General features: G+C 38.0%; 1 protein-coding gene across 4 annotated transcripts in view; it reads right to left on the bottom strand.

Moving 5' to 3' along the window:
- Positions 1 to 793: 793 nt before the first annotated feature.
- Positions 794 to 26,501, bottom strand: part of LOC118745036 (mucin-17) — a 28,329-nt gene continuing 2,621 nt past the window's right edge. The window contains exons 8-18 of one of the 4 annotated variants that reach the window (XM_036478564.1): positions 25,443 to 25,601; positions 24,898 to 25,374; positions 24,393 to 24,840; positions 20,068 to 24,362; positions 19,789 to 19,986; positions 19,652 to 19,705; positions 18,223 to 19,592; positions 18,019 to 18,139; positions 17,616 to 17,939; positions 15,320 to 17,061; positions 794 to 1,219 (exon numbers count right to left, since the gene is read on the bottom strand). In XM_036478564.1, coding sequence (XP_036334457.1) covers positions 854 to 1,219; positions 15,320 to 17,061; positions 17,616 to 17,939; positions 18,019 to 18,139; positions 18,223 to 19,592; positions 19,652 to 19,705; positions 19,789 to 19,986; positions 20,068 to 24,362; positions 24,393 to 24,840; positions 24,898 to 25,374; positions 25,443 to 25,601 — 9,554 coding nt within the window. In that variant the 3' untranslated portion in view covers positions 794 to 853. Of the gene's footprint in view, positions 1,220 to 15,319; positions 17,062 to 17,615; positions 17,940 to 18,018; positions 18,140 to 18,222; positions 19,593 to 19,651; positions 19,706 to 19,788; positions 19,987 to 20,067; positions 24,841 to 24,897; positions 25,375 to 25,442; positions 25,602 to 26,501 lie in introns of all 4 variants that reach the window. The other 3 variants (XM_036478563.1, XM_036478565.1, XM_036478566.1) reach the window with 3 other exon arrangements.

Here is a 26,501-nt window from a genome sequence, read left to right as displayed (position 1 = left end):
TCCTATTTCAATTTTTTATTTTTTATAATTTTTTGTATTTCACATGGGCACGCTTTGATTTAGAAGAAAAAATTCAGAACAGTTTTTGACACTTTCGATACGAGAAACAACAACAAAATACACGCAAATGTTGTTTTTGCTCTACTGATACTACCTGTTTAATGTGCCTTGAGCGCATGTGAATTTATAGTACAAGCATGAAATTCCCCAAATTTTAAACGCACTTACATACATAATATGTACTTGATGAATACGAAAAGAAAACATTTATTGTATTTTGATTACATATACACAAAGTAATTTTAAAAAGTATATTTCACTTTGCTTTTAATTTATTCAAATTGTGAAATCTTATACATTTACTGCGTTAACTTGCATAACATTGTTGTAATTTGATCGAATTCAAGAATTCTTAATTTCACCTTTTCCATAAAATGTTAGCCGCACATATATGTTTTTTACATAGTTTTTTTTTGCAATGTATTGCTGTTGTACACGATTTTTAAAAGCATACATGGGTTTTGTCAAATTTTGTGATTTACTACATAAGAAATAATGAATAATTCATTATGTATAGTGCTATCTTGTGAATGTTTTTATACATATTCCGTTGTATGTTATTTTTAAGGCAAATTAAATGTTTTGCAATGTGTGAATAGCTAACGCCTGTTTACAAAATATCTAAAAGTAATCCAATTGATGAACTTATCAAAGAATGCTTATTGAATGAATGTTTATAACCTATGTAAAACAATACTCCATTGCTGCCCAATAGGTCAGACAAGAGTCGTTGTTAGCTTATAAATAATAAATTTTTTTTTTACTTTACTATTCTTTTTCTGAATATTAATTTCTAATTACCACCAACAAAATCATCATCAACCTTTTCACGTTTAATTTCCGTACTGTTATTACCATCCGGCAGTATACATTCGTCCAATGCAGTATTATCGCCTTCATTATTCTGCGTTATCACTATCACTTTGGCAGCAGCAGAGGCCCGCGTCATTCGCTTCGGTGCAGTTGATATGGTGACAGCCGAGCGTGTTGTTATCGTATCAGATGTGACCGTGGTGTTAACGACCGAAGTGCTAGTTGGTGTTGTGTTGCTTGTTGTCAGATGTGGATTACGTGTTATCGTCGGGAAACGCCGGGTACTTGGTGGAGTTGCTGTTGTTGTTGGTGTTCTGGACGAGATTGAGCCGAGTTTAGTTGGCATCTGTGAAAAAATTAGTTTTTAAAAATTTAATATGGACATACACATGATACAAAAAACAAGGTAGTTCCATTGTCACTTTTTCGTCGCCATATTAACAACCTGACAATTAAGCAGATTGTGACATTTCGTGCTACCATACCCAATATCTAAAATCCTTCAAATTTTCTTATTAATGTTTTGTCGATTTAAAAATATTTTGTTCTTAAGCATAGCTTAATAAGAAATAAGTGTGAAATTCCACAACATTTCCTTGAAACATTTTTGCAACATGAAGCTAGCAACACAATTTTCATGACATTTTTAAATACACATGTATATCTTACAGCCCTATTCCGGTTTTGCAATAGAATGACAATTGATCATCCTTCATTGTCGTGATTTTGTCATTGTCGTTGCACGTTGCTATTCCTAACAAAAAATGACAAGCGAAAAGCTTTTGTCAACTTACCATGCATGGTGAAAAGTTCATTGTTGTAGAAACAGCTGGTCAACGCTATTATTTGCAAAAAATATGAGCGGTGAAACACCAGAAAAGTGAGTATTTGTGTGAAATACATAAATTCGTATATTTATAACATTTATAAACATTTTAGACGTGCAAAATATGAGCGGACGACGCAGGAGCAGCTGCAATTTTATGTGCAGTTTTGTAGGGAGCATCCGTTGCTGCTCGTCTTCCACAAGCACGGCTGCGCAAATAACTAAAATTTGTGCTGCCATTGAAATTAGTTGATTTTTATATTTTTTTCACAAATTTATTAAATCGTCGCACTTTTTAAACCAACACAAACATATGTTTTTGCCTTGTCACCTGCCCAAAAGGTCATGACAATAAAAATGACAATTGGCATGATTCGAGCTTTTGAATTTTGCTGCGAATACCAAAAAGCTGCAATTGTCATTTTTATATCAATTGTCATCGCGGTGAGTTTTGTCAGTGTGGCGGAATAGGGCTGTTAAATTGTGTGAAAGCTGACAGTTTATAGAATTCAGTAGCGACGAAAACAAAGGGGGTTAAGTGGTTAAACCTTACCCAAGCCGATCATAAAACTTGCGACGCAATTTCAGCTTATGCCTATGGGTCTTGGCAAGAATGTAATGCCTGAAGGTTTAGCTTAAAATGATTCTCGGGATACACCCTGTGATCATGTTACTTTCCAGAAGGTGTGGCGCCCGTTTTTCTGTACATATTTTCGTTGGAAAAATACCTTATCTCAGTATTCTAGGTAAATGCTTCCAGAGGTATTTATGCGTCACCAGAATTTTAGTTTATTTGGCTTATACCGCTAGCTCTTTTCAACGGCTACGAGATTGTTTTCATATACCCCCATTTTTCATAGGTTTGGGATTGATTTCATTTACCTCTATTCCTAGTTCTACGGTGGCACGCCGAATTTTCCAATAAACTCATATTTTTTCATGAGCTTGAGATTGACTTCATATACATATATCCATACAAAGTTCCAGGACTCTACCACAAATACTTCCAGAGATATGCAATATAAGTATCTTGTATAGTCATGCATGACAACGCAATAATTTGGGATTATTTGTAAGAATTGTTACAAATTATTACAAAACATTATTCAATAACGACAGCCAGCAATCAAAAATTGAGAAAGCAAAGTCCATATTTCGATGCGGATGCCCAGTAGATAATTTCAGGAGTGAAAAGCCCTTCCGAAAGGCCTTCCTGAGAGTCAAGAGGCCTTCCACTCTACATTCCTTTCTGCTTTCTTTTTTGTATGGACGAATTGAAGGGCTTCTTCTTTCGCTACCCAGAAGGGCTTTTACAGGACGAACTTCAGAAGGCCTTTTGGAGGAGTTCTTTTAAAGTTGCTTCTTTAATTTATAAGATGTACGATACATCTTTGAAGTATTTGTTTAAGGTTTAATCAAATATGTGTTATATATATTGTAACTTAAAATGTTTATTGAAATTCGTTTGTAAAGCTAAATATACAGTGACGAGCAAAACTGTAACATGGAGTAACACCTTTTCTTTCAGCTGTCGCTATCTTTCCAAGTTCTAACGACATTCATACTGTTGTTCTGTATTTTTATTGGTACATCTTTGCTTCCTCGGTCATAACGATTTGAAGTCAATTCAACAACATTAAAGAAACCAGCAGACAAAAATGTAAATTAAGGCATATGTTACAGTTTTGCACTCATGTATTTTTAATAACTTTTTGACAATTTTCACAAAAAAAAAGAATTATTAACACAATGTTCGGTATGGTTTTGCTTTATTTAGTTTCTGGTTGCAATTTGGCATACCTAATGTGCATGTCTGTAAAAATTCTGGAGGTATAGCCTCCCATATATCCTTGGTTTGCTTTCACAGCTCACGTACTCCATTGGACGGACTTGGATACTTAGTAAGATGCGCTTTTAGTTGATTTCGCAAATTCTCGATGAGATTCATGTCCTCGGATTGTGGAGGTCATTTCAAATTAGCAAATTTCTGCTTTTGTTCCAGTCTTTGCGAACATGTGCAGTGTGTTTTGGTTGCTTTTTCAGCAGAAACTCTAATTTTTTCGACTACATCTTGCAAATTTTGTTGAAATATGAACAGATACTGTTCCTTGCGCATAATACGTACAAACGGATCAACAACATTTTTGAAATACAACCCCAAACTAATATTGACCGACCACTGTGATTCACAGTTTGCCTTACATGATGCGCTTAGGCTTAATTTGGGCCTTTGTTCCAATACCATGCCCGGCCATCTGCTTAAAAGCTATTAATTTAGTCTTGTCAGACCACATAAGCCTCAATTAAATCTTAAAAATGTGTTTTTTATTGCGTTATGTAAGGCCTAACATATCCCAATAGGCAACGGTCCGGTTTTCGCGCGATGCAGCAAAACGCTGCCCCACTCGCACATGTATTTTGATCAAATTTGCTTTTTTCTTCTTTTATGATCCATTTTGCTCAATTTGGCAACTTTTCGCCTCACTATCTACTGATTTGCATTCAATTTTAATACCTTAAGCGCTTCTGTAGTAGTGCCTGCAGCGTTACTTGCTACTAAGTTCACAAGATATCGGACTGTAATATATTTTGACAGACTTCCTTTGTCCTTAGTAACACTTTAGGCTATATTTTTTCTCAGTCTTAACATTTTCATGTGGCAAACTCCACATTTTTTTGCCACTTTCCCTACGGTCCCGCCTTGTCGCAGTAAATCTATTATTTACATTTATGTTTCCTGATTAACCATATTATTTATTGGTGATCACTTCTTGAATAAATTACAATACAGAAAAAAGTCATCTGACTTCCAACTAAGCAAAAGATAACTGTAAAATGCAAAACTGAGAATGAGTGCAAAACTGTAACATTTGCCTTAACTTTCATTTTTGTCTCCAGGTTTTTTTATTGTTGTTGGATTGACCTCAAATCGTTATGAGAGCGGGAGTAGGGATGTACCAATAAGAATATAGAGCAAAAGTGTGAAAGTCGTTAGAACTATGAAAGATAGCGGTGGCTGAAATAAAAAGTGTTACATCATGTTACAGTTTTGCTCGTCACTGTAAATTTATGCATTCGCGTAAATTATGAATGGATAAGCGGCCGCTGTGGTGTAGTGGTAAGCAGTGCGCGCTTCCACTCCGCTGCGCCTGGGTTCAACCCCTGGTAAAAGCAACATCGAAAAAAAATAGAAAAAAGGTTTTTTCTTAACAGCGGTCGTCCCTCGGCAGGCAATGGCAAACCTCCGAGTGTATTTCTGCCATGGAAAACAGCTTCTCATAAAAATACAATCGCCGTTCGGAGTCGGCGTTAAACTGTAGGTCCCTCCTCTTTGTGTGACAACATCAAGGCGCACGCCACAAATCGGAGGAGAAGCTCGGCCAAGCACTAACATATGTGTAAGCGCCAATCTATTATTATTATTAAGCGCTTCTAGAAGGCATGCAAGGAAGCACTTTTTTCAGCCCTTCTTGGGCAGGCCCCTTAGAATGGCTTTACTTAAGAAGACCTACCTAAATTATCTTATTGGAAATTTTACATTGCAAGAATTATCCTTAACATATGATCTTAAAGCATATGATTGAGCTTTTTGTAAACAAACAAATTGGATTTTTCTGAAACCAATCAAATTAGATACAAAAATAGTACTAAGTTTACAAAAATCCACCCATGCCTTAGGTACACCATTAAAAATAAAACTCAGAAGCAGTGTTGCCACGCTTTGTATTTGAAAAAGCACTAAAATCCATAAAGAATCGCGTTTTTCTCGAAAAAAGCACCAAATTTTTATTGGAGTATTTAATGGACTTTGTATGCGTGAAAAAATGCATTGTTGGGATGCCGATTCAAATTAATAAAAATCAATTTATTCTGTTTTCTGTAAATTCAAATATTTTCGTTCAAGCGACGTTAAGATTCTTGTTCTTATTTTCTAATTTTCAGCTGTGTCTAGTGTTGCCGTCTCGCTAAGATGTAAGCAAAATTGATTAATTTTTCCTGACTGTTTAAATACTAAAATTTTCTTCGCTTTGCTACATTTTTTTCTATAATTCCTTTCAAACGAAAGAAAAAAACAGAAATGAAATTTCATGAACTATGTGGTAGTTTAAATCTACACTGCAGACTCTTGAGATCTTGTGAACTAAAAGAACATAAAGAAATTTTCTTTCCGACCGCTTGATTTTCCTTTTTAGTGTGTCTTATCTGGGCGTGTTTTCCATTGGCGCATGGTGGGAAAAATATTTTTGTGTCAAAAGACCTGTATACTCATCAAATCCCACCCGATTTTGATTATTCTATTTTTTCAATAGTGCTTTTTTGAATAGCCGTAAAAACAAATTCAGCCCAAACGAAAGGTCTAAAGAGCGATTACTGGTCCCAGCAATGGCGAATTACCGAATGTAATTTTGACATGATTGAAAGTGCTGCCACATATTTGGTTGGTAAACATATGCACGCTCGCTTATGATTGTCATTGTGACATAATTTTGTTTAGATTTTTGTGAAGTTTCTTATAAAACTTACGATTGCTATAAATTTTGCCCCTTTTTTGTTAAGATTTGCAGATTTGGTGTCTTCAAACTAAAAAGAAAACCACCAAAAAACGCACCAAGCACTAAACTCTAAAATTTTCGCGTTTTGAATAAAGAAAAGCACTAAAGTGCGAAAATCACGAAGTTGGCAACAGTGATCAGAAGTCCACAATATGTACATATGTTAAAAAAATTATTAAATACCAAAAATCAACAATATCGGTTTCTTGCGTTTTACTCGCAAACAGCTGTTTTTAGCAGGGACCAGTTTTGGTTTAGTTCTTCACGAAGACAAATTGTAATACATATGCTCAAGAACGTTCAAACAAAAAAGAGCCAAATGGGAAAAAAGTTTTGAGAGCAGTTTGAACGAGAATAAAATAAGAACAAAAGGTTCGGGAACGTTTCCTTAAAGAACAAAATGCGAACAAAACTCTCATAACGTTCTCAAGAAGAACAAAATGAGACCGAAACTTTCGGGAACATTTCCAATGAGAAAACAAATTAAGAACGAAAGTATCGAGAACGTTTTCAAGGCGGATCAAATAAGAAAAAAAGTCTGGCGAACGTTCCACTAGAGAACAAATATTTTGAGAACTTAACGTTACCAATGAGAGGGGCGTCTGCGTGTTGGAATGAAATATCATTTTAGTGAGAACCACTATGGTTAATTTTAAGCCAGAGGAAAGCTGGATCATTTTAACTTCCAGATCATTTATCACCAGAGTGAACTGTCCATTTACATATGTATTAATTTTTTATTTTTTGAGCAAGAAAAGTTCGTGTCTTTCGTTGACTTTATTTGCATACTTATCTTTCAGATCTTTTTTAATTAATTCTAATATTCAAGCCTTTCCAACTAATGGAACGCTATGAGACAAATTTTGGCCCCTATTATTAGTTGTATTCGATCTTCGACAGTGGTCGAAAGTGCTGATCGAACGAACTTTTTTTGGTATTATGACGTTATAGCGCTATTGTGAATTTCGCTCGTTTAGGTTGTTCACAATAGTATGTCTTTGACCTGAGAAGTTTTTTAAAAGTTAAGCAAACTAAATAGCGTGCTTATATATATATATATATATATATATATATATATATATATATATATATATATGTGTGTGTATGTAAATTTGTGCAAATTAAAATGAAGTAAAAAAGAAACCGAGTTTATAAAAACTTCTTGAAAATGAGTACAATTTGTATTTAAATGATTCTAAGTGGAACTGGCCAGGAATATAGAACATTTAAGAGACTTTAAATGGAGCCTTTCAAAATACATTTAATACTTAGGAAATTTGTCTACAGATTTATAAAAAAACTTCCGACTGCCTAAAGAGGCGCTTGTATATCTGCTGTCCCCTTCACAAGGCCTCCTGCAGCAATGCATTCGAGCTACATCTATTTCGAATATTTTAAAACTATCAACAGTTCTCCAATTTTGTGCTCAGAGATCTTCTCAACTAAGTACATATTGGGTTTTTCTTTCATAAGTGAACCCAGCCTTTCGAGCTGATGTTTAGTACTCTCGACCTTAAACCTGGGCTCGAATCGTCACATACGATATCGTATTTAGAACTTTGTTCCCATTTTGTTTTTTTGTCAAAACGTTTCGAAGACTTTTGTTCCCATTTCCGAAGGTATTGTTCGCATTTTGTTCTCTTTAGGAACGTTCCGCAGGTTTGTGATCTTATATAATTCCCATTGAGAACATTCTCGACATTTTGTTCTCATTTTGGTTTTGGTTTTGGAACGTTCTGGAAACAAAACTCCGAGAACATTTCTGGGTCGATTATCGATAGCAACCTAACTTCAATTGCGTTGCTAGTTGCCGAAACGATATTACAGACGGCAACTGGCAACTGCAGTTGCCACAAAGTGTGTATTCAGGCAACAACATTTTTATGGTTGCTGGGAAGGTTTTTGGAGCCTATTTAGGAGTGAAAATTGAAAAGCATGTGAAATATTCTAGTTTTTAATAGTTTAAACCTTGATAAAAAAATAGGAAGGTAGAACCGCTGAGAGGAATTTTTCAACTTCTTGATGTTTGCAAGCAATTTAATTATAAACTTTTACACACAAACTCATACAAACATTCTCATTTTCAATCTCAAACAACAACAGCTTTGAACAATTCGTTTTTTTACTCTCAATTTTATATGATTTTAAAATGTTGGCGAAAAAAAAAAAAATCATGGCCGACGAATTGAGAGAATGGTTTTACCTTACTATATTTTTATCATGACTTAAACGATATTAAGTTATTTGCTTTTTCCGAATATCGTGAAAATAAGAACAAAACAACAACAAAACCCACTAGTTTCGGTCATACCTTTTGTTCTCGGTCCCTGTTTTTTTTATATGTATGTATACCAAAATTTTTTTGGTCCGCGGCCTTAAAGGGCGTGCAATTGACGCGGGTAGATTTAGGCGCTCTCTGTCGGCGATCTTATTTTCGTGGTGTCTATCTAACAAATAGTTTGTTTTTCAATCAATTATGCCAAATCACAAAGGCACCAAACAGCGGCAGCCTACAATGCACATTCCGCATAAACAATTTGAGGGTATGGTTATCTCTCGCAGAGGTGGCGTGAATTGGTTTCGCTAGACTTTTTCTTGTGGGGTTTCTTAAAGTCGCAGGGCTATGCTATAAGCCGCAATAGACCGATCCTCTTAAAGCCAAAACAACCCAATCTCAAAGGTTTATTTTCAAAGCTTGTTCGTTTTTTAAAATCGGATCGAAAATAGTCAAGCCATTAATAGTTAAGTGCTTCAAGTACGAAAATAACGGCTTTTTGGTATAAAAAAATGGGGGGTTCAGGAACTATGTGGGCCTATTTTCATGTTTTACTCGACCATACCTACAGCTTACACTAGCTTTTGTTTTGGGTGTATTTCATGGCTTTTATTTGTAGCACCATGTAATTTGTGTAGTGATGTGTGCAAAACTTCGACTTTCATACACTTTTATCGTGCGGCCTAAATCTCTTTATGCCCGGTTTATGATAAGTTCCCACAGGCACTGCCAATTAAGTTTTTCGCTCTCCACCTACGTTTGGAAATTACCCCTTTTCCACCGCACAGTCTTATGGCGTTTTCATTTCTGCAAAAAACTTAACCTTTTTGGTAGAAACGAAAACGCCATTAATTCGGTTTGACAGTTCTTTGTTTTTTATAAACTGAAATAGAATTTTGACCTAAAATAAGACAATTATGATTTTTTTTTTGGCGTGGAACGGCCCATTTATAAAGAAATGCAGTTACCCAGAAGCCGCTTCACCAATCCTTACCAAACTCGATAAGAGCCGTGCTTAGGGCCCAGCTAAGAAATAACGAATAACCAAGCTCACCTCCTAAATAACGGTAGTTTCCAGAAATACGAAAACTGCGATAAATCAGTAACTGTTAAAACTACTTAACACGAAATCGATGTTTGCAATAATCTTTTAGCAGTAATACAATTGATATATACTACGTTTATCCCACAGAATTCATGAATTCTCCATTTCATGAATTCAAAAATGGTCCCGTTTATGCATAGTTCGCGAATTCATAAAGTGGCAATGCACTGGCAAGAAACTAAACAGTAGGGGTGTGACTTTTTTGGCCTCCTTTTGAATTTTCAAAAGTGGTTGGTACCAGGCAACCATATTATATTTAAATTGGTTATAATATATTTTCAGTATATTCTATTTGAATTTATTTTATAGTTCAACGATTCCACAGTGTTTTCAGTGTTTTAAATCCTGGTTATGCCACTCAAGCTTTTTAATCTAAAAACATCATAACCCTAGTAAACAGCTGTTTGTAAAACGTGGAGTTGCCGAACTTGCACTTCGCGATTTCATGAAATGATGCCGAATTCATGGTTAACTTTCGTGTATAACTGAATTCATGAAATGGTGTTTATGCAGCCAATTTTAACCCAAATTCATGAAATTAATTCGTGAATTAGCCTACGCATAAACGTAGTAATAGTTGACATTTCGTTGAGAGCAGACGTGTTTTCGTTCGGCTCCAGCTTTTTGTTTTCTTTAATTTCGCACAGTGGTTTACTCGTGCGCAAAATATGGAAAGGTGTTTTCGAGAAGTGATATTTATGTTGTGCCAAGTTTTGGGATCTGTAAGAAAACTATTCATCGCGGCAGACTCTCTTAATGCTACCGCTACTTACGGTGGAACTGTTAATGCTGCTGCAGCTAATGGTGGAACTGCAATACCATAGTCACCCGTTTATTCTGCTACTACAGGCGCTTCTGCTGTGGTTAACATTAGTTCTGGAATGCAAGCCTACTCTGCCGCTTTATGAATATCTACCAAACTCGGCGGAGTTATTGCCATTAGTACAGAAAAGCAATATGTTGAAAATTTTTGAAATCGGAATAAAATTACGCTCACTTTCTATATAACGGTAACTTTCAGAAATACGTAAACTCCTATATTTCAATAATATTATATATATATATATATATCTCATGATCCACTGATCAAATCTTAACCAGATTAGTATGGGACACTACCTTTCCGATACAAAAAGAATTATCGAAATCGGTTGACGTGGTCCAAAGTTATGCGGTAACATACATAAAAAAAAAAAATAATATTCCGACGAACTGACCACCTCCTCCTTTTTTGGAAGTCGGTTAAAAAAAAATGAATAAACCAGTATGATGGAAATATTAATAAATCTTTTGTTCAGTAAATGTCATGATGGAAATAAGGACGCTAATTTACTCCAAGTTAATAATTACAACAATATCAAGAAATAAGTTTAATACAGATTTTCGGAAAATGGGCACAACACTGCCTACTTATAGCTATATAGTTTATCTCGGTAAGCACTTTATCGATTTCTACCAAGCCCAGTTCAATTGCATATTTCATTAAATCTAATTGAGCATGCAATCGAGGATGTTTGAAATCGAGGGAAACCCCAGCTTCTCATGAAAAAACAATAGAGTTCCCTCTTTAAAGCAAAACTGTGTGCGTTTGAACGAAATAGCGAAAATGTGAAATATTTGACAGTTTTTTACAACAAACATATGAAACGAAATGCAAAGAGCGAAATTTATGACAATCAGCTGACTGAGTTGAGCATTAATTCAATTAAAAATGGCTATGAAGCAGAAGAAAATAAAATAAATAAAATTTTACTTTTCTCACTTTGTTGCGTATATGTTCATTTAATTTTCGTAAACAGCTGTTGCCATTTGACGTTTAGCATTTCGCACTGACAATATTATTTCACGCTTTTTTGCAAAACAAAGCGCTGATTTTTGTTTTTCGCATTTTTGCATCAAAGAGTGAACTCTAGTTATTTATATTTAATACGTGCGCCGGCTATATAAAGTTCGGTTTCGCCCGAACTTACAGATACTTTTTTACAAAGTGGCTGCAAAATTATTAACAAAGGTAGCATGCAGCAAAAGGAAATCCTTCATAAACTCAGAAATAATGAACAATAAACAGTGGATAGACTACTGGCTTTGGCCGCTGGGGTCACTGTATCGAATCCCAGTGAAGAAGTCTGATGAGGAGATGTGGTGATCTGCGAAATAGCAGCTATAACTTCTACCAAAATGTAAATTATTGTTGTTTTTATACAAAAAATTTCATAAAAACGGCCTTAAGCTCAATAAAAATAAAATAAATTAATAATATCCGGAGACTTTGGAGAAAATCCATCGTCGCGTTTTTGAGAAATTGCACGCCAAACTTCCAAAACCTGATGAAAGTAACATAAGACAATCTTTACCCAAGCGACACAAATTTTAATTAATGGGAATATGCCTAATATTTTTTAATTGTTTAGCTGAAGAAATATAAGGTTTGTTCCACAAGCTACTCGAAGTCACTTCGAGTTACACATACGCGTTCCACAAGTAAGTTTTAGAGTTTGTTTGATGATATACGCTGACAGTTTGAACTTTGCTCGAGTTTTTCTACACGTACCTTGTGGAACAAACCTATAATGAACTCTCACAATTAATTTACACCTGTCACCATTTATTCTTTACAATATGGGTATTCTCTATTTTGTGTTTGGGTCATTTCCAATCAAAGTGTACACTGCAGGTATTTTTTTTAATTATTATTTTTAATGCTATACCCAGAATAACCTCCAAATTTTGGTTGTAAATTTTTGCTTATTTTGTATCTAATACCATGTTCTGACCGACAACGAAAACACTTTGAAAACGTGTTTTGGGATTGTGGGCTGAAGGCTGTTCACACCGGCTGTTAGTGTTTTCGTTGACATTTCTTACATCCTCTGATTACGGTTTTGCTACACAAAAACGAAACCAAAATGCTTTTCCCTCATTTTCTTTTCATTTGCAACCTCTTACTTTCATTCTTATTTTACTTTTGCCAGCCAATTAACAATAAATCCGAAATGGCGTATTAAGATGATAAAATATGACTTCCACTTCGATAAATAATCAAAAAAAACTAGTGAAGACATCGATTGGAATGAGTGGAACGTGAGTTTTCAAGTAGTTTTCAGCGAAAACTGGTTTTCGTTTGACAGATTTTACATGGACGAAAACACAAGTTTTAAGTCGAAAACCAGTTCTAGCAACGAAAACATGTTTTCGATGTCGGTCAGAACATGGTATAAAACACACTCAGCTCACACATGTAAATAACCAAAAAAATACTTTCAAATTCATTAGAATCCACTTAATCAAATAATTAAATAGTTTTCGACATACATTAGCAGAGCGCACTTTTCTTTTGTTTGCAATTTGGTTGCGAAACACACTACAGCTGATCGTTTGGCATATTTACCAGAATTTACCAGCAAAAAATTCATCGGACTAAAACTGGTAACTACTTGAAGAGAGAGGACCTTATTTCCTCTCAATAGTCAGAAAACCGAGTGCGGGATCGATTTCCAGTAAAATCAGACTGATTCTGACTAGTCCGGATTCGTACGGGATCGCAACTAATAATTTACAAATCCAATTGACAGCTGACGGAAGATTTCACTACTTTTTCTTATTTTTGAATTTTTTGTAAAATATTTTTCAGAACTCTTTACACAGGCCAACAAAAATGGGAACAAATTTTTTTGATAGAATTTGGCGCTGACTAAGAATCCGTAAGTAAAAAGTTTCTATCAGCTTCAGATGTTGAGAAAAATAAGGTCAAAGTGTCAAAAAATGAGTTCTTTGCAATATTTTAGCTCTAGAAAAGAAACAAAAGGTTATAGAACCTTCCACTTAGGCTTAAATTAAGACCATAACTCTTGACTACTATCCCTGGAAATACCATCCCTGCACCTTGACATGATAGTCACTTATAGTCATTTATCACTAAAGAGTTAAAAAATCTAATGGGAGGTTCTGTCTGCCTGTTTTTGTCAGGGCTTCATAAATATTGCAAAAAAAAAGGCAAATTCTCGGCACTTTGACCTCGTTTCTCTCAAAATCTGGAGCTTATAAAAGCTTTATACTTACGGATTCTTAACAGCACCAAAAGGTCTATCAAAAACAGCTTTAACATTTGTCGCACCAATACCAGTGTTGCTCTGTGTTATCGAATAACTTGAGCGGGGACAAACATTTTTATATGGAGTAAGTATAAGATATATGGGGCAATGAGAACTTGCCCTCCCCTTAATGTTATTACAAACCTATTTCCTATAGACCTTCACATACGACACACCGCATCACTATCGGCTATAAGACTTAGAGAACTAGGTGTATGGAAAGAAAGAACGATCGGGCATAGCAGTATAATTTTCCGTTTGCCACCTAAGTTGAAGCTGGCAACCGATTACATTCGACCTGAGGTAGAGTTTCACAGGCCTTTCGGGGCCATTCTTCCGTCGAGAGCCGACTGGGATGGGGAACTTGACATCTCTACCTGGACACATCATATGTACACCGATGGCTCCAAAATGGAACGCGGAGTTGGAGCAGGTATTTACTCTGAGTGACTGGGAGTAAAAAGATCAATTCACGGCGAGCGAGTAGCCATTTTCTCAGATAGCCAGGCGGCCATTAAGGCCTTAGCGTCTTTTACAACAAGGTCGAAACTAATCAAGGAGTGTAGGACGCTGTTAAATACAGTAAGTCGTCAACTCGATCTAGATTTAGTTTGAGTCCCTGGTCATAGCAACATTCCCGGAAACGAGGCTGCAGACGAGTTAGCCAGAGAGGGTTCCACACTGGTGTCGATCGAGGACCGGATCTGACCTCCAATTGGATCCTTATATAAAGACATATCTCACAATCTCCGGAAATCCGATCAAGGATGGCGCACCGTGGTAGGCTGCCGTATATCCAAACTATTGTGGCCTGCGTACAGCCCTGAGAGAACACACAACCTACTAAGGAAACCCAGATCTGACGTTGCTAGGCTTGTTGCGACTCTTACTGGGCATTGGCCGATTGGTACCCACGCGAGAAGGCTGGGAATCGCCTACAACCACTTCTGTAGAAGCTGCAGAGATGAGAACAAGCAGGAAACAGTAGAACACCTGCTTTGCAAATGTCCAGCTCTAATGAGGAGCAGAAATACCATGCTAGGAGCATATGAGTTCACATCGTTACGAGAGCTATCTGATATAAGTCTCCACAACATACTCAACTTCATCAACCACGCCGGCTGGTTCTAACATACTCATTCGAGGTATATGGTATCAAAATGGCACTTAGCTGCTACTTGCACGTAATAGTTCTTCCGCCACCATTCTAACCTAACCTAACCATAATATATAAAAGGAATACCGTTCTCAAAAGAAAGCAAAACGGCTTGCAACAATAAAAAATAGTTTTGTTATCGATTCATCATTTGGATCGTATGTCTAATGCTGGCTTTGGTTTTTCGTTTTTACCATAAAATAATTTAAAAAGGGAGACAAGGAAAATAGAACTTCGTTTGGAAATGAACGCGTTCATTCTATCTTGCCCACGTGTAACTGGATCATGATTGCTGTGGCAAGGTATTTATTGTACCACTGGCAACAACAAATCACATGCGCATTCGTTTACACTTAAACAAGATACAATTTAGTCATACAAGAGCGAATTACCCCAAAATTAAAATGCTCAGTTTAACATAACTAGCATTTCTTACTCACCTGCCTTATGGTCACCTCTCGTCCCATGCGTGGTGTACTTCTTAACGAAACCGTTTTGACGCCGCTCTGCGTAGTTGTACCACTGCTATTGGTGGTTGCAATTGGTGTTGAAGTTTGCATCGGTGGCTTAGTGTAAAAAATGCGTGGTGAATCCTGAGCTGCCTTCACATGTGGCAGCGATGTATTCTTTGTCGTAGTTGACATTATGCTTGAACGCGTAGAAACGGTTGATTTGCTCAGTGTACTTGCGGAAGATGTTATCTGGTAGCCCAATAGACTATTGTCCTTATCCAATACCGCTATTTGACCTGTAGAATTTGGTTGATTTTGATGTTGCTTTTGTATTTGCTGCGGCATAGTGGACGTGCGTGCCGCAGTGTTGGTTGTCGGCGTTGTAATGGCTTTCGAAATCGATTGCATAGCTTGTGGTGTAGTCGGCTTCGGTGTACCGAGAGCAGATGCACTGGGTAAAAGGTTGATTTGTGAAGCATACTCATCAAGCAAACGTACAGCGCATTCAACATCTTTGGGGGTGAGTGATGTTGAGTTGATGATGTTGTCAATAATGATTTGTCGATCGGAAAATGAGAGCATTGCTACGCGATAATAGTACTTTTTTAGACGTGCGTCGAATTGGCGCACACTGGTGCGCAATAATGAACGTTGATAATCGGACATCAGTAACGATGTTGTTGTCACTGTACCACCCTGTGTGCTACTGTTCAGTGAATTTAGTGGCGATGCCAAACCTGATGTGGATACAGCTGGCAACAACTTTGGTGTAATAATTGTTGTTGATGGTAAATGCTTCTGAAGTGCAGTTATGGTTGGGGTGAGCGAAGGCTTCGAACCAGGTGTGATTTGTGGTGTTGATGGTATAGACATTGAAACGTTAGGTGTGCCACTAACAACCGCCAATGCCGATTGGTTGGCCGAAGCATTCGAAGAATCAGCTGTAATTTTCTCTACCTTCTGACGTATCGAAGCTGGTATGACATTCTTGTTTGCCTCCAAATCGGCGCGCGTTATTAGCTTAGTTGTCATGACAATATAAGCGGGTAGCTCTCGCACACCAGCCTGCACTTGCGCGTGTATACGCGTAGGATCTATTGCCGGCATAGGACCGTCCAGATTGGGGCAACAGTAGTCGAGTAGCACACAGCCATGATTACGATTATACTTTGCCGGATGTAAGAAAGAGTACAATCGCGTGCCGTTCGAATCCAATTGTGTAGGCGTGAGTCCATAATAGCCGCTTGGATCGCCCGAGGGCGTTTGATTGAGCGCCGAATTGGTGGCAGCAGCTATTGCCAACGTGCGCGAAGCCAATGAGTTGGTCATCGCCGAGTTGTCTGCAGAAACAGCTGCTACTGCACGTGAAGGTGTTGATTGCTGGGTCTGCTGTTGCTGATCATCAACGAGCTCTTCTTTGGGTACAACTGGCGTAAATGATGTGGCAGCATTCGATGCTGAGCTGTTACCACTAGCTTTAGCGCCAATCGGCATAGACCGTTGCGTGGAACATGAATCTGTGCTACTGGAAGCGCTAACGCGTTTTTCGCGCATAGCTTCAGCGGCTGTTATACCCGATTGTTGCTTCTGTTGTTGAACGCGTGAATTGGTAGTTGTGTGTGTAGACGTTACGGCAACGGACTTCATTGGAGTTAATAAAGATAGTTCTTCTGGGCTGTCTTGTTGATAACCTGCATCAGCAGTAGGGGAAATTTGCTGTTCATTTTGAGCTGAATATTGATGAAACAAGAATAGTAAAAAATAATAATATAAAATAAAAATAAAAAGTAATAAATAATAAGAAATTTATATGCATACAAAATAAGTAAATTATGAACTTTTATAAAAATTATATTATAAATATATAAAAATCGCACCAAATAACGCTGTGCCAAAATGAAGGGCTCTATAACATTTTGCCCCTAAACGTCACAATTTTTGTATGGTATACTGAAATTTTTCTAATGTGGTCTCAATTTAAAAATTTCGTATTAAACTACAATTACTGTTAATATTGACTGTACTTTTGTACCCCCTTTTATGAATTGCTGCAAACTGGAAGCGTTAATCTATCTTATGGGATGCACATATGTATCGATAAAGTTATCAATACTGATATCGATAAATGTATCGATAATAAATGCAAGTAAGAACCAAGGATCTCCATTGGCAAAATAAAAATAAAAATTAAAGAATATCGAGAGCGATATGAATACATATATAACAACTTCAAATTAAACATTTTTTGTGCTAAAGAAAAGCCAGTATTAGTTATTTTACTTACATTCCAATGGGTCCTTTTCCAAAACGCTTGGAACCTTTGTTAATTTTGGCAAAACATTGGTCAATCTTGTCTGATCCCCTTTACCAACCGACGACGTCACTGCTGCTGCTTCTGCTGCCACAGTTGGACGTGCGGTTAGGGGGGGCAGTTGTGCTAGTGAGGCTGCAGGTGTTTTCAGGGCAACGCGTTTTTGCGTTATGGTTACGGTCTTTTGACGGCTAGCCTTTTGAGCAGCATCAGAGGGCGGGTGGACATCTTCAGGCACCGCCGTAGTGGCAACAGAACGTAAGGATGATATTCTTTTTTCGTCGGCGACATATTTTACTAAAGGAAAGATAACCAAAGAAGCCGAGAGTTTAGGAAAATTTTTATGATGTTATAATAAAATCACTGAAAGTCCTACCTTGTGTTTTTGCCTTATTCAAAGTATGTTTTTTTAAGTATGCGGCGACTATGGAACGGTTAATGCGCACGCGCAATTTACGCAACTTCCATTTGTTACCAACTTTTTGAAGTGCTAATTGCTTTAAATCGCAAGAGAAAAATGTAGATTTAGAAATGATGGTAACAAAAGTTGAAACTAGTAAATCAACGCCTGTATGCTTACCCTGCCGCTTTGTGGAGTGCTGTTCAAATTTTTGCGATTGCCTCCCGGCGTTAGCGTTCTACTGATTCCGCGCGCAACTGGCGTCGCGCGTGCTGATCTTTGCGGCAGCGATGGACGCTTAAACTGTGTTGGTGTATTAGTGCCTTTTGTAGGCGACGCCTTTTCGCTGGCATCTTGCCTAGATGCGATGGGTGTTTCCTTCGTTGTTTCAATTGTGCCACGAGTTTCTTTGCTGGCGGGAGGCACTACATCCTTTCTCTTTCTGCTCGCATCTCTTACCTCTCGTATACTTGCCGAATGTTTCACATCCTTTTCGGCGCTCACGACCTCTTCACTAGATTTAGCAGTGTCTGCTGCTACAGCTGTTGCGACGTCTGCTGTAGTGGTAGCTGGTCCCTCAACGGTTCCTGGTTGTGCGCTTTCGCCATTATCGCCGCTGCCTCTTTTCTGCTGTTCTAGCCATTCCTTGAATGTAATGACTTTGGAACCAGGCGACTTCGTCGGCGATGCTTGTGATTTTGACACGCCATTTGCCTTACTTGTACTAGTATTACCTTTATCGACGGGGACAGCACTTTTGCCAGCCTCATTACCTTCCCCTTTAACCGATTGTTTGCTGGCGTTGTTTGTGGCTTGTTTGTTCTTCGAAGTCTCAGCTGTGATTTCACCACTTCTTGCTACCCTTTGCTGCTGCTGTTGTTTAGTTTGCATCTTATTGCTTTCGTCTTTAGCTGTGTCAGCTTGACCACCAGCACGCAATGATTTGCGAGTAGGCGCTAAATTCTTTTTTTCCAATTCCTCCGCTTTACGCTCTTCCGCCACATTTGTAGCCTCATAGCCATCGATGGCGTGCAAACGTCTAATGCGTTTAACCGGTATTTCTAGTGGATCTACAGCATCACTGGCCGGTGTGGCGTGTTGGATCTCAAATTTAGCCTCAGGCCGCTGAGATGCTGTTGCGGCGGTGGTTGAGCCTGCTGGTTTCTGTGTTACAGCTAGATCTTCGTTCGAGCTGGCAAACTTCTTAGGTTGTTGAACATTATCCAGCTCAGGTTTGGAGCGTCGTTTATTGGATTCGGCAGCTATTGAATTTTGTAATTTAGTAGGCTTATCCTTCGTTCTAGTTATTGGCGTTTCCCTTATTTCGGCAGCAGCGCTTTGCTTTGAAGGCTGTGTTGGTTTGCGTTCCGAACTACCTGTAGTACTCTTATTCGTTGGGGTCTCTTTGACACCCACCGATTTTAATGACTTTTCTTGCGCACTTCTATTCGCTAGCGATTCTTTACCGCCAGGTAATCTAGAGCGGCGTTGCGCAATAGCAGCGTCAGGCTCACCATCGCTGGTGTCGACATCGTCATTGTGGATGCGAGCTGTGGACGTTGAAATAGATTTATTTAAAGAACCGAAAAAACTAAACATTTGTACTCACTACACTTTCTCAGGGAGTCTAACTTTAGCTTCTTGTCTGGTGATTTTTCTATATCTAAAAAAAAAAGAAAGAAAAATAGAAGAGTTACCCAATCATTTCACAAAACTATTATAAATACTATTTCGCCCCTAACTTACCATTTACTTCAGCCGTTGTGCTTGGCTTCAAATCGCGCGCGCGCTTTCGTGTCGCAGCTGATGCTGGTGTTGCCGAAGAACTTCTGCTGATGCTGATATTCAGTGATTCCCTTACCAGCTTTTGAGCAATTGTTGTCAGTGCCGTTGAAGTTGGTGGTTGATTTGTGTTACGACCTTTAGCCCCTTTCTTAATTAGTTCTGTAAGTACAAAGTGCAGAAAATATCTCAGTTATATATGAAAAGTTTTCGGTTGGACACATTTATTATTATTAGCTTAACCATTTGAGCTGCTGGGTGAATGATCGGCCGCACGTTTGCGCAACGAACGACGTGTTGAGCCTTCATGCTCCTCCTCACTAGCCGATTGCGTTTGTGGCGTGGCCGGCGATCGTGATGGGGATTGTGTTTCTGCTTGAGATCGCGTAAGACGAGTGCGTAGACTTCTTGATACTTCGTTATGGACTTCTTCCACCTCTTTTTCGCTTTCAGCGTTTCCTCTTGACGATGGCGTTTGCTCTTGCGTATTTCGTTCTGGCATCTCGCCTTTATTGCATTCAGTTTTATTAGCAATTTGCTCGCCCTGTTTTGGTTCATTTTCCCTTTTTCGAAGTTCGCGTGTTGTATTATCATGTTCTGTCACGTTTTCGTTGCTGGTATCTGTTACTGTTGTCTTGTTTATTGTTTTCTCATCACGTTCAGCTTGTTTATCCGAACAGGCGTCTGCTTCCTTAGTTAAGTAATCAGTTTTTGGTTTTTCGTAGCTCAATTTATCACTGCTTTCGGTTGCTGATTTGGCTGCCGTCTTCTCATCGGACGATGACTTAGCACTTTCACCTACTTCCCCAACTTCTGTTGTGTCTTTTATATTTTTCTCAGTGCTTTCGGAGACTACTACCACTTCGACCTCATCTACGGAATTTTTATTTGAACCCGTTTCTTCCAGCGCAACTTGTTTGTCTGTACTTTCCGTAAGCGCCTCAGCTTCGTGCTCTAAAGATTTTTCCTGTTCAGTTACTTCATGTAGCGCTAAAGTTGAGCTTTGGATGACCACTTGAGTTTTTGCCTTGTTCTCATTAGCTTTTCCTGAGCTTTTAGCAACTGTTTTGGCTTTCAATTTCACCTCTTTTGCTGTACCAGAACTTTCAACAACGTCTTCTTCTGTTTTAACTGAACTTTCGGTGATATCAGTTTTATCAGTTCTTCCTATCACATCATCCTTTTCTGATGGTTTGACTGAACCTTCGGAAATAGCCACAGTTTTATCTGACCCATCCTCATTTTTTGTTCCAGCTGAGCTTTCAGTTGTATCAGTTTTTGCTGCCACATCTTCATTTTCTGGTGCTTTATCTGAACTTTCGGAAATAACCACAGTTTTATCGGCGATTACTTCCACATCTTCATTTTCTGTTCCAGGTGAGATTTCCGTTATATCAGTGCTTGCTGCCATATCTTCATTTTCTGGTGCATTATATGAGCTTTCGGAAATATCCACAGCTTTATCTGTGCTTGCTGTTAGCTCATCATTTTCTGTTCCAGTTGAGCTTTCGACTGCTGTTCGATGCTCGATTTTCTGCGCTTCCACTTCAATTGAGCCCTCGATCATAGCTGTCTCTTTCGTTCCTACGGGCCTTTCTTCACTCTGTGTGAAATTTTTAGAATCGACATCCTTTCTTTGATTGTTTTCTCCGGTTTCTGTATAATTTTTCGCATTTTTCCTTCTGCTTGACCTTTCAGCTTCGGCATTATTAGCTTCAGATGTACTTTCGTTTTCGGCTTGAGGTGAAACTTTATTTTTATCAATTCCTTCCGGCTGTAGATTTATCCGTTTTAGTTCTGCGCCTTCGGGCAATGCAACAGCATCTACGTTCTCTGCTTCTATCTCGCGTCTGCTTTCGTTCTCTAAATCAATTTCAGTTCCTTCCGTTTGTATTCTGTCTGGGTTTTCGTTCGCAGCAATACCTTCTGATACATTCTCAGTTGTCTTTTCTTCACGAGTTCGCTCTTTGATAGCTTCTTCATGCTCTACGTTTCCACTGCCGGTAATTTTCTTCTCATCATTTTCTTCAGCAACTTCATCAGCTACTTGCATCTGCTCCTCTCCAAGGTCTGCAGTTGAGATTGTTGGCTGCTCGTCTTCTCTTTCCTCAGTGTTCTTCCCTTTGCCGCTTACTGTTTGCTTTTCTAGCATTTTGGCATTTAAAGCTTTAGAAGCAATGTTAGTAGTACTTGACGTCTTTTCCTCCTCTTTTTTTCCTTCAATGGGCTTGGCAATTGCTGTGGTTTTTTGTTTTGTCAGATCCTGTTTTTTTTCCTTTTCTTTGCGCTGTGGCGTGCTTTTTTCTTCTGCCGCTGAAACACTTCGCAGTTCCTTTTCGAGATTTCTAACCACTTTTCCCATTTCTTTACTCGTTGGTTGGTCAACTGATTTTCCATAAGCCGCCTTGCTCGTATCTGCGGATTTTTCAACCTTCACATCTTTCTTCGCTTTGTCTGCGGGTATTTCATTTTTTGTGTTTTTGTTTGACTTGTCCGAAGGTTTTTCGTCTTTAACATCATTCTTGGCTCTGTTCGCAGATCTGTCCTCTCTCGTATCTCTCTTATTACTATCTTTCGATCTATTATCTCTCGAACTTCCCTTTGTTCTATCAGTAAATCTTCTTTCTCTCGAATCTCTACTTGATCGGCTTCTAGTTCTGTCATCTCTGGTTTCTCTCTTTGCTCTGTCTGTTGATCTTCCATCTCTGTAATCTCTCCTTGATCTATCTTCATATTTTTCACCTCTCATGTATCTTTTCTCCCTGTCCGATCTCTCATCTTTCAAATCTCTCCTTGATCTGTGAGCATATCTTTCATCTTTCCATCCTCTATAAGACTTGTCATCTCTTAAACCTCTTCTTGATCTGTCAGCAGATCTCTCATCTTTTAAATCTCTTCTTGCTCGGTCGGACGATCTGTCATCTTTCATATCCCTTCGTGATCTGTCCGAAGATCGTTCTTCTTTTGAATCTCTTTTCCCTCTATCTGCAGATCTTGCCTCTTTAGAATCGCTTTTTGCTCTATCCGCAGCCCTGTCATCTTTTGAATCCTTTTTTTCTCTATCCGCAGTCCTGTCATCTTTTGAATCCTGTTTTGCTCTATCCGCAGTTCTTTCATCTTTCGAATCTCGCTTAGGTTTCGTTGATTCTTTCGACTCTTCTTTTGCTTTGTCTTCAAAACTTCCAATTTTGGAATCTGCCTCAGCTTTTCCCGCAAACTTTTCATTGGTTTGTAAAAGCTTTTCATTCAAAACCTTCGATAAATCGGTTTTCTTCAAAGATACTACCAGCCCTCTTATTCTCTTATCTGGTTTGGGCGTCGATGTTGCACTCGCACTCTGTTGATCTGCATTGGTATTATCGCTACGTTTATGTCCTGGACCATTACCCTCATTGCTTTTTAAAGTTGTATCTTTTTTGGCAGCTCCGGTGTTGTTGTCCGCAGTTTTGTCATCGTCAGTAGTAATTTTTGGTATTACCAAAGACTCTGACTTTTTTGTTTCATGTTCTGCTGGAGATTTCACTACATTTGTCGCCCTTGTCGATTTTCTTCCTTGTTGCGTTTGGGAACGTTCATCGGCTTCATTTTTCTTCTCAAGTTTTGAATTCGTATCTACAGTGAGTGACCCAGCTGCCTTTTGTGAATTAGATTTTGCTTCATCTACATTAGTTGTAACTTTTTCTACACCTGGGTCTTCCATTTTGGATTCAATCTTTTGTTTATTGGAACTTCTGCTGGGGAGAGATCTTTCCACAATTTCTTTGGTGTTGCCTTCAGCCAAATGCTCATCTTTTTTCGGTTGTTTGGCAACCGGAATTCCTGCCTTCGGATCTTTTGTTTTCGGCTCGGCCCCCGACGTGCTTTCACTTGTCGAAGGTGTCTTGGAGTCTGGAGTTTTTATTTCGTCTTTTGCTGTGTCAATTTCAGACGATTTCTCTTTCGCTTCCGTGTGAACATTTTGGGTTTTCTTTTCTGTTTCTTTAGCTTTCAACGGTGTCCGAGAACGTGTCTCCCTTTCCGAAATTCGCGTTTTTGAAGGAGTTTCTAATTTCCGATCTTTTTCATTTTGAGTTTCCTTCGAATTTTTTGTGCTGTCTGTGGACTCATCTTTCTTCTCAAGTTCGGTTTTTTCATCAGTTATTGGGCTCTCGTTTTGCACTGGATCAAGTTTTCCCCGCTCAGGTTTTTCCGATTCTTTTGAGGACTCTTCAAGTTCTTCATCCGTTTCTTTTAAGTCCTCGTTTTCTTCATTTTCCAAGTGTACAACCGGCTGATCTTTTTCCTTATCCCTCTCAGTTAATTTTATGCTGCTCCCAACCTCGCCTTCATCGACAAATTGTCCATCTTTTTCAGATTCATCGTTGTATTTTTCGCCTGTTTCTTCGTGACTAATTATTTCCACTCTCAATTCGTCTGTATTTTCCTTCTCTTCAGGATTTTCATCTGATAACTCTTCTTGATTGTTTACTTCATCCAATGTATTATTTAGCTTGACGCCATCTTCATTTCCTTCTTGAGTTTTTTTCGAATGAGCATGCAGTTTCTTGCCGGTCTCGCTATCCTTTTGCGGTGTACCGCTTCTATCAGCAGTATTGTCCTCAGTATCTTCATGTTTTTTCGTTTCATCGGTATTTTCTGCTTTGCTGACTACTTCACTTTGATTGATTTCGACACTTTCACTTAAATCTACATTTCTATCTAATTCCACCACTTCTTCACTTGTTTCTACAGTAAGTACTTCACATTCTGAATTTTTAGAATCATCAATATTTTTAGAAAGTAAACTTTCGACCACAGCTTTTTCTTCTACGTCCATTATTGCAACATCCTTATCAATATCCGGAGATTTAGAGATCTCTGCTTCGTCAGAGACGTTTACATTATCGGACATTTCTTCTACTCTTTCTTCCGCTTTCGCCTCCACTACCGTTTTTAATTCATTATTTTGTTGTTCTATAACTTCTACTTCCACTTTCTCTTCCATTTCCATATCCATTGAATTTGATTTGGATGGCTCTGCGGAAGATAATGCATTGGTTAGTAATTCTAATTTGATTGTTTTAAGATGATCACCTTGGTTTGCTTCCGGCGCTGTTATGGCGGTATCATCCATATTACCACTACATTCCACTGTGTGGTCTGATACTTCTTTGCTCTCCTCCTGATTATTACTTTCCACTTCAACATCAAGTTCAACATCAGTGATTTGCTTTTTAACTGTAAGTTGTTCATCATCATCTTTATCGACTACTTCTGATAGCACCGTGTCTATGCGTTCCAGCAACGTATCACTAGTATTGGGACTTTTACCCGTTTTCTTCGTTTTCTCTTTCGAGCTACTTGGAGTAGTGAGCTTACGGTGACTACTGGTGGATGGTTGTGTATCAATATATTGCTGCACATTTAATTTTTTCGCCGCATTTCTATCTAACGCAGAGCCATGTTTAGACTTTTCGAAACGTTTCGACGACATTTTTGCTGGTGAATCCTCGTTATCACTTTTATAATCATCGGAAACTGTGGGCGAAGGCGTTGACCCACGAATTTTGTCTGTAGGTTTTTTTGTGTTCTTTACTTGTCGCGTATCATTATCAGTTAAGCATAAAATACTGACTTACCTAGGTTAGCACGATCATAGTTCGAGTCATTAGAGAGCTCGATCACTTGACGTTCTTCATCGTCCACATCACTCAGCGAAACGAATGTATCAGCAGATATATCAGAGTATATAAAGGAATCTGTATCGGAATCGGATTCATTCTCAATGTTTTCTAAACCTAGCGAAAGTGAAAGTGACAGAAAATCGAATTAGATATGTATCTAACAGATTATTAAAGTTTCACGATTTATATGTACAAAAAACGAATGCACTCAAAGGGATTACAAACTAGTAACTTAAAAACTAGTAATAAATATTACTCAAGCTTAAAGCCAACAGGCAAATTTAAACCCTACCATGTAAGCAATGGTTAAAATTTCGAAAGAGACCTCATAGTTTTGCATACCGTTGCTTGGTACGCAATATCAAGCATACGCCAAATGCAATACCACGTACGAGATAATACGAAAATTTCACTCAAGAGCAAGGAAACTTATTTTCTTCAAAACTTTTGAAGGGTTTTCTAACTGAACTTACTAAATATGAGCTTCTGCTATAGAGAAACACCAAAGACAATTGTTTTCTGTATCACCTCTTACGCGGTATTTTATTTGGCGGATACGAGGAAAGGAAAAAGATTAAACAGAAAATATTTGACTTAAAAATACACTCAGGGCTATCGCTGAATCTATCGCGATCATATTTTCGTGAAATGTACTAAAATGCGATCACTAAATCTGAATTTTTACGAACGTACGCATTCAAAGTATATGCTATCCGGATTCAGTCGATAGCATTTTCGTAGATTTCACGAAAATTCGGATACGATGATTCAGCCATAGCCCACACTATTCATCCGTATTCCGTTTTTTAAGTAGAGGACAAGGGTTAAAATTAAAAAAAAAAAAACACCCATACACATTTAATTCACAAAGACCCTAACCAAAATTTTTTTATTTTACAGAACACAAACATAAAAAATAGTATCAACACGCAAAAAACCGACTTCAATTCTGATATAAAAATATATATACAGTTGTCCACAAAATAATAGGAGTGCGATATTTTGACCAGTTTT

Source organism: Rhagoletis pomonella, unplaced genomic scaffold, assembly GCF_013731165.1.
Source record: "Rhagoletis pomonella isolate Grant_MI unplaced genomic scaffold, Rhpom_1.0 Rhpom_scaffold_00008, whole genome shotgun sequence".
Lineage (NCBI taxonomy): Eukaryota > Metazoa > Arthropoda > Insecta > Diptera > Tephritidae > Rhagoletis > Rhagoletis pomonella.
This window is presented reverse-complemented; position numbering and strand designations above follow the sequence as displayed.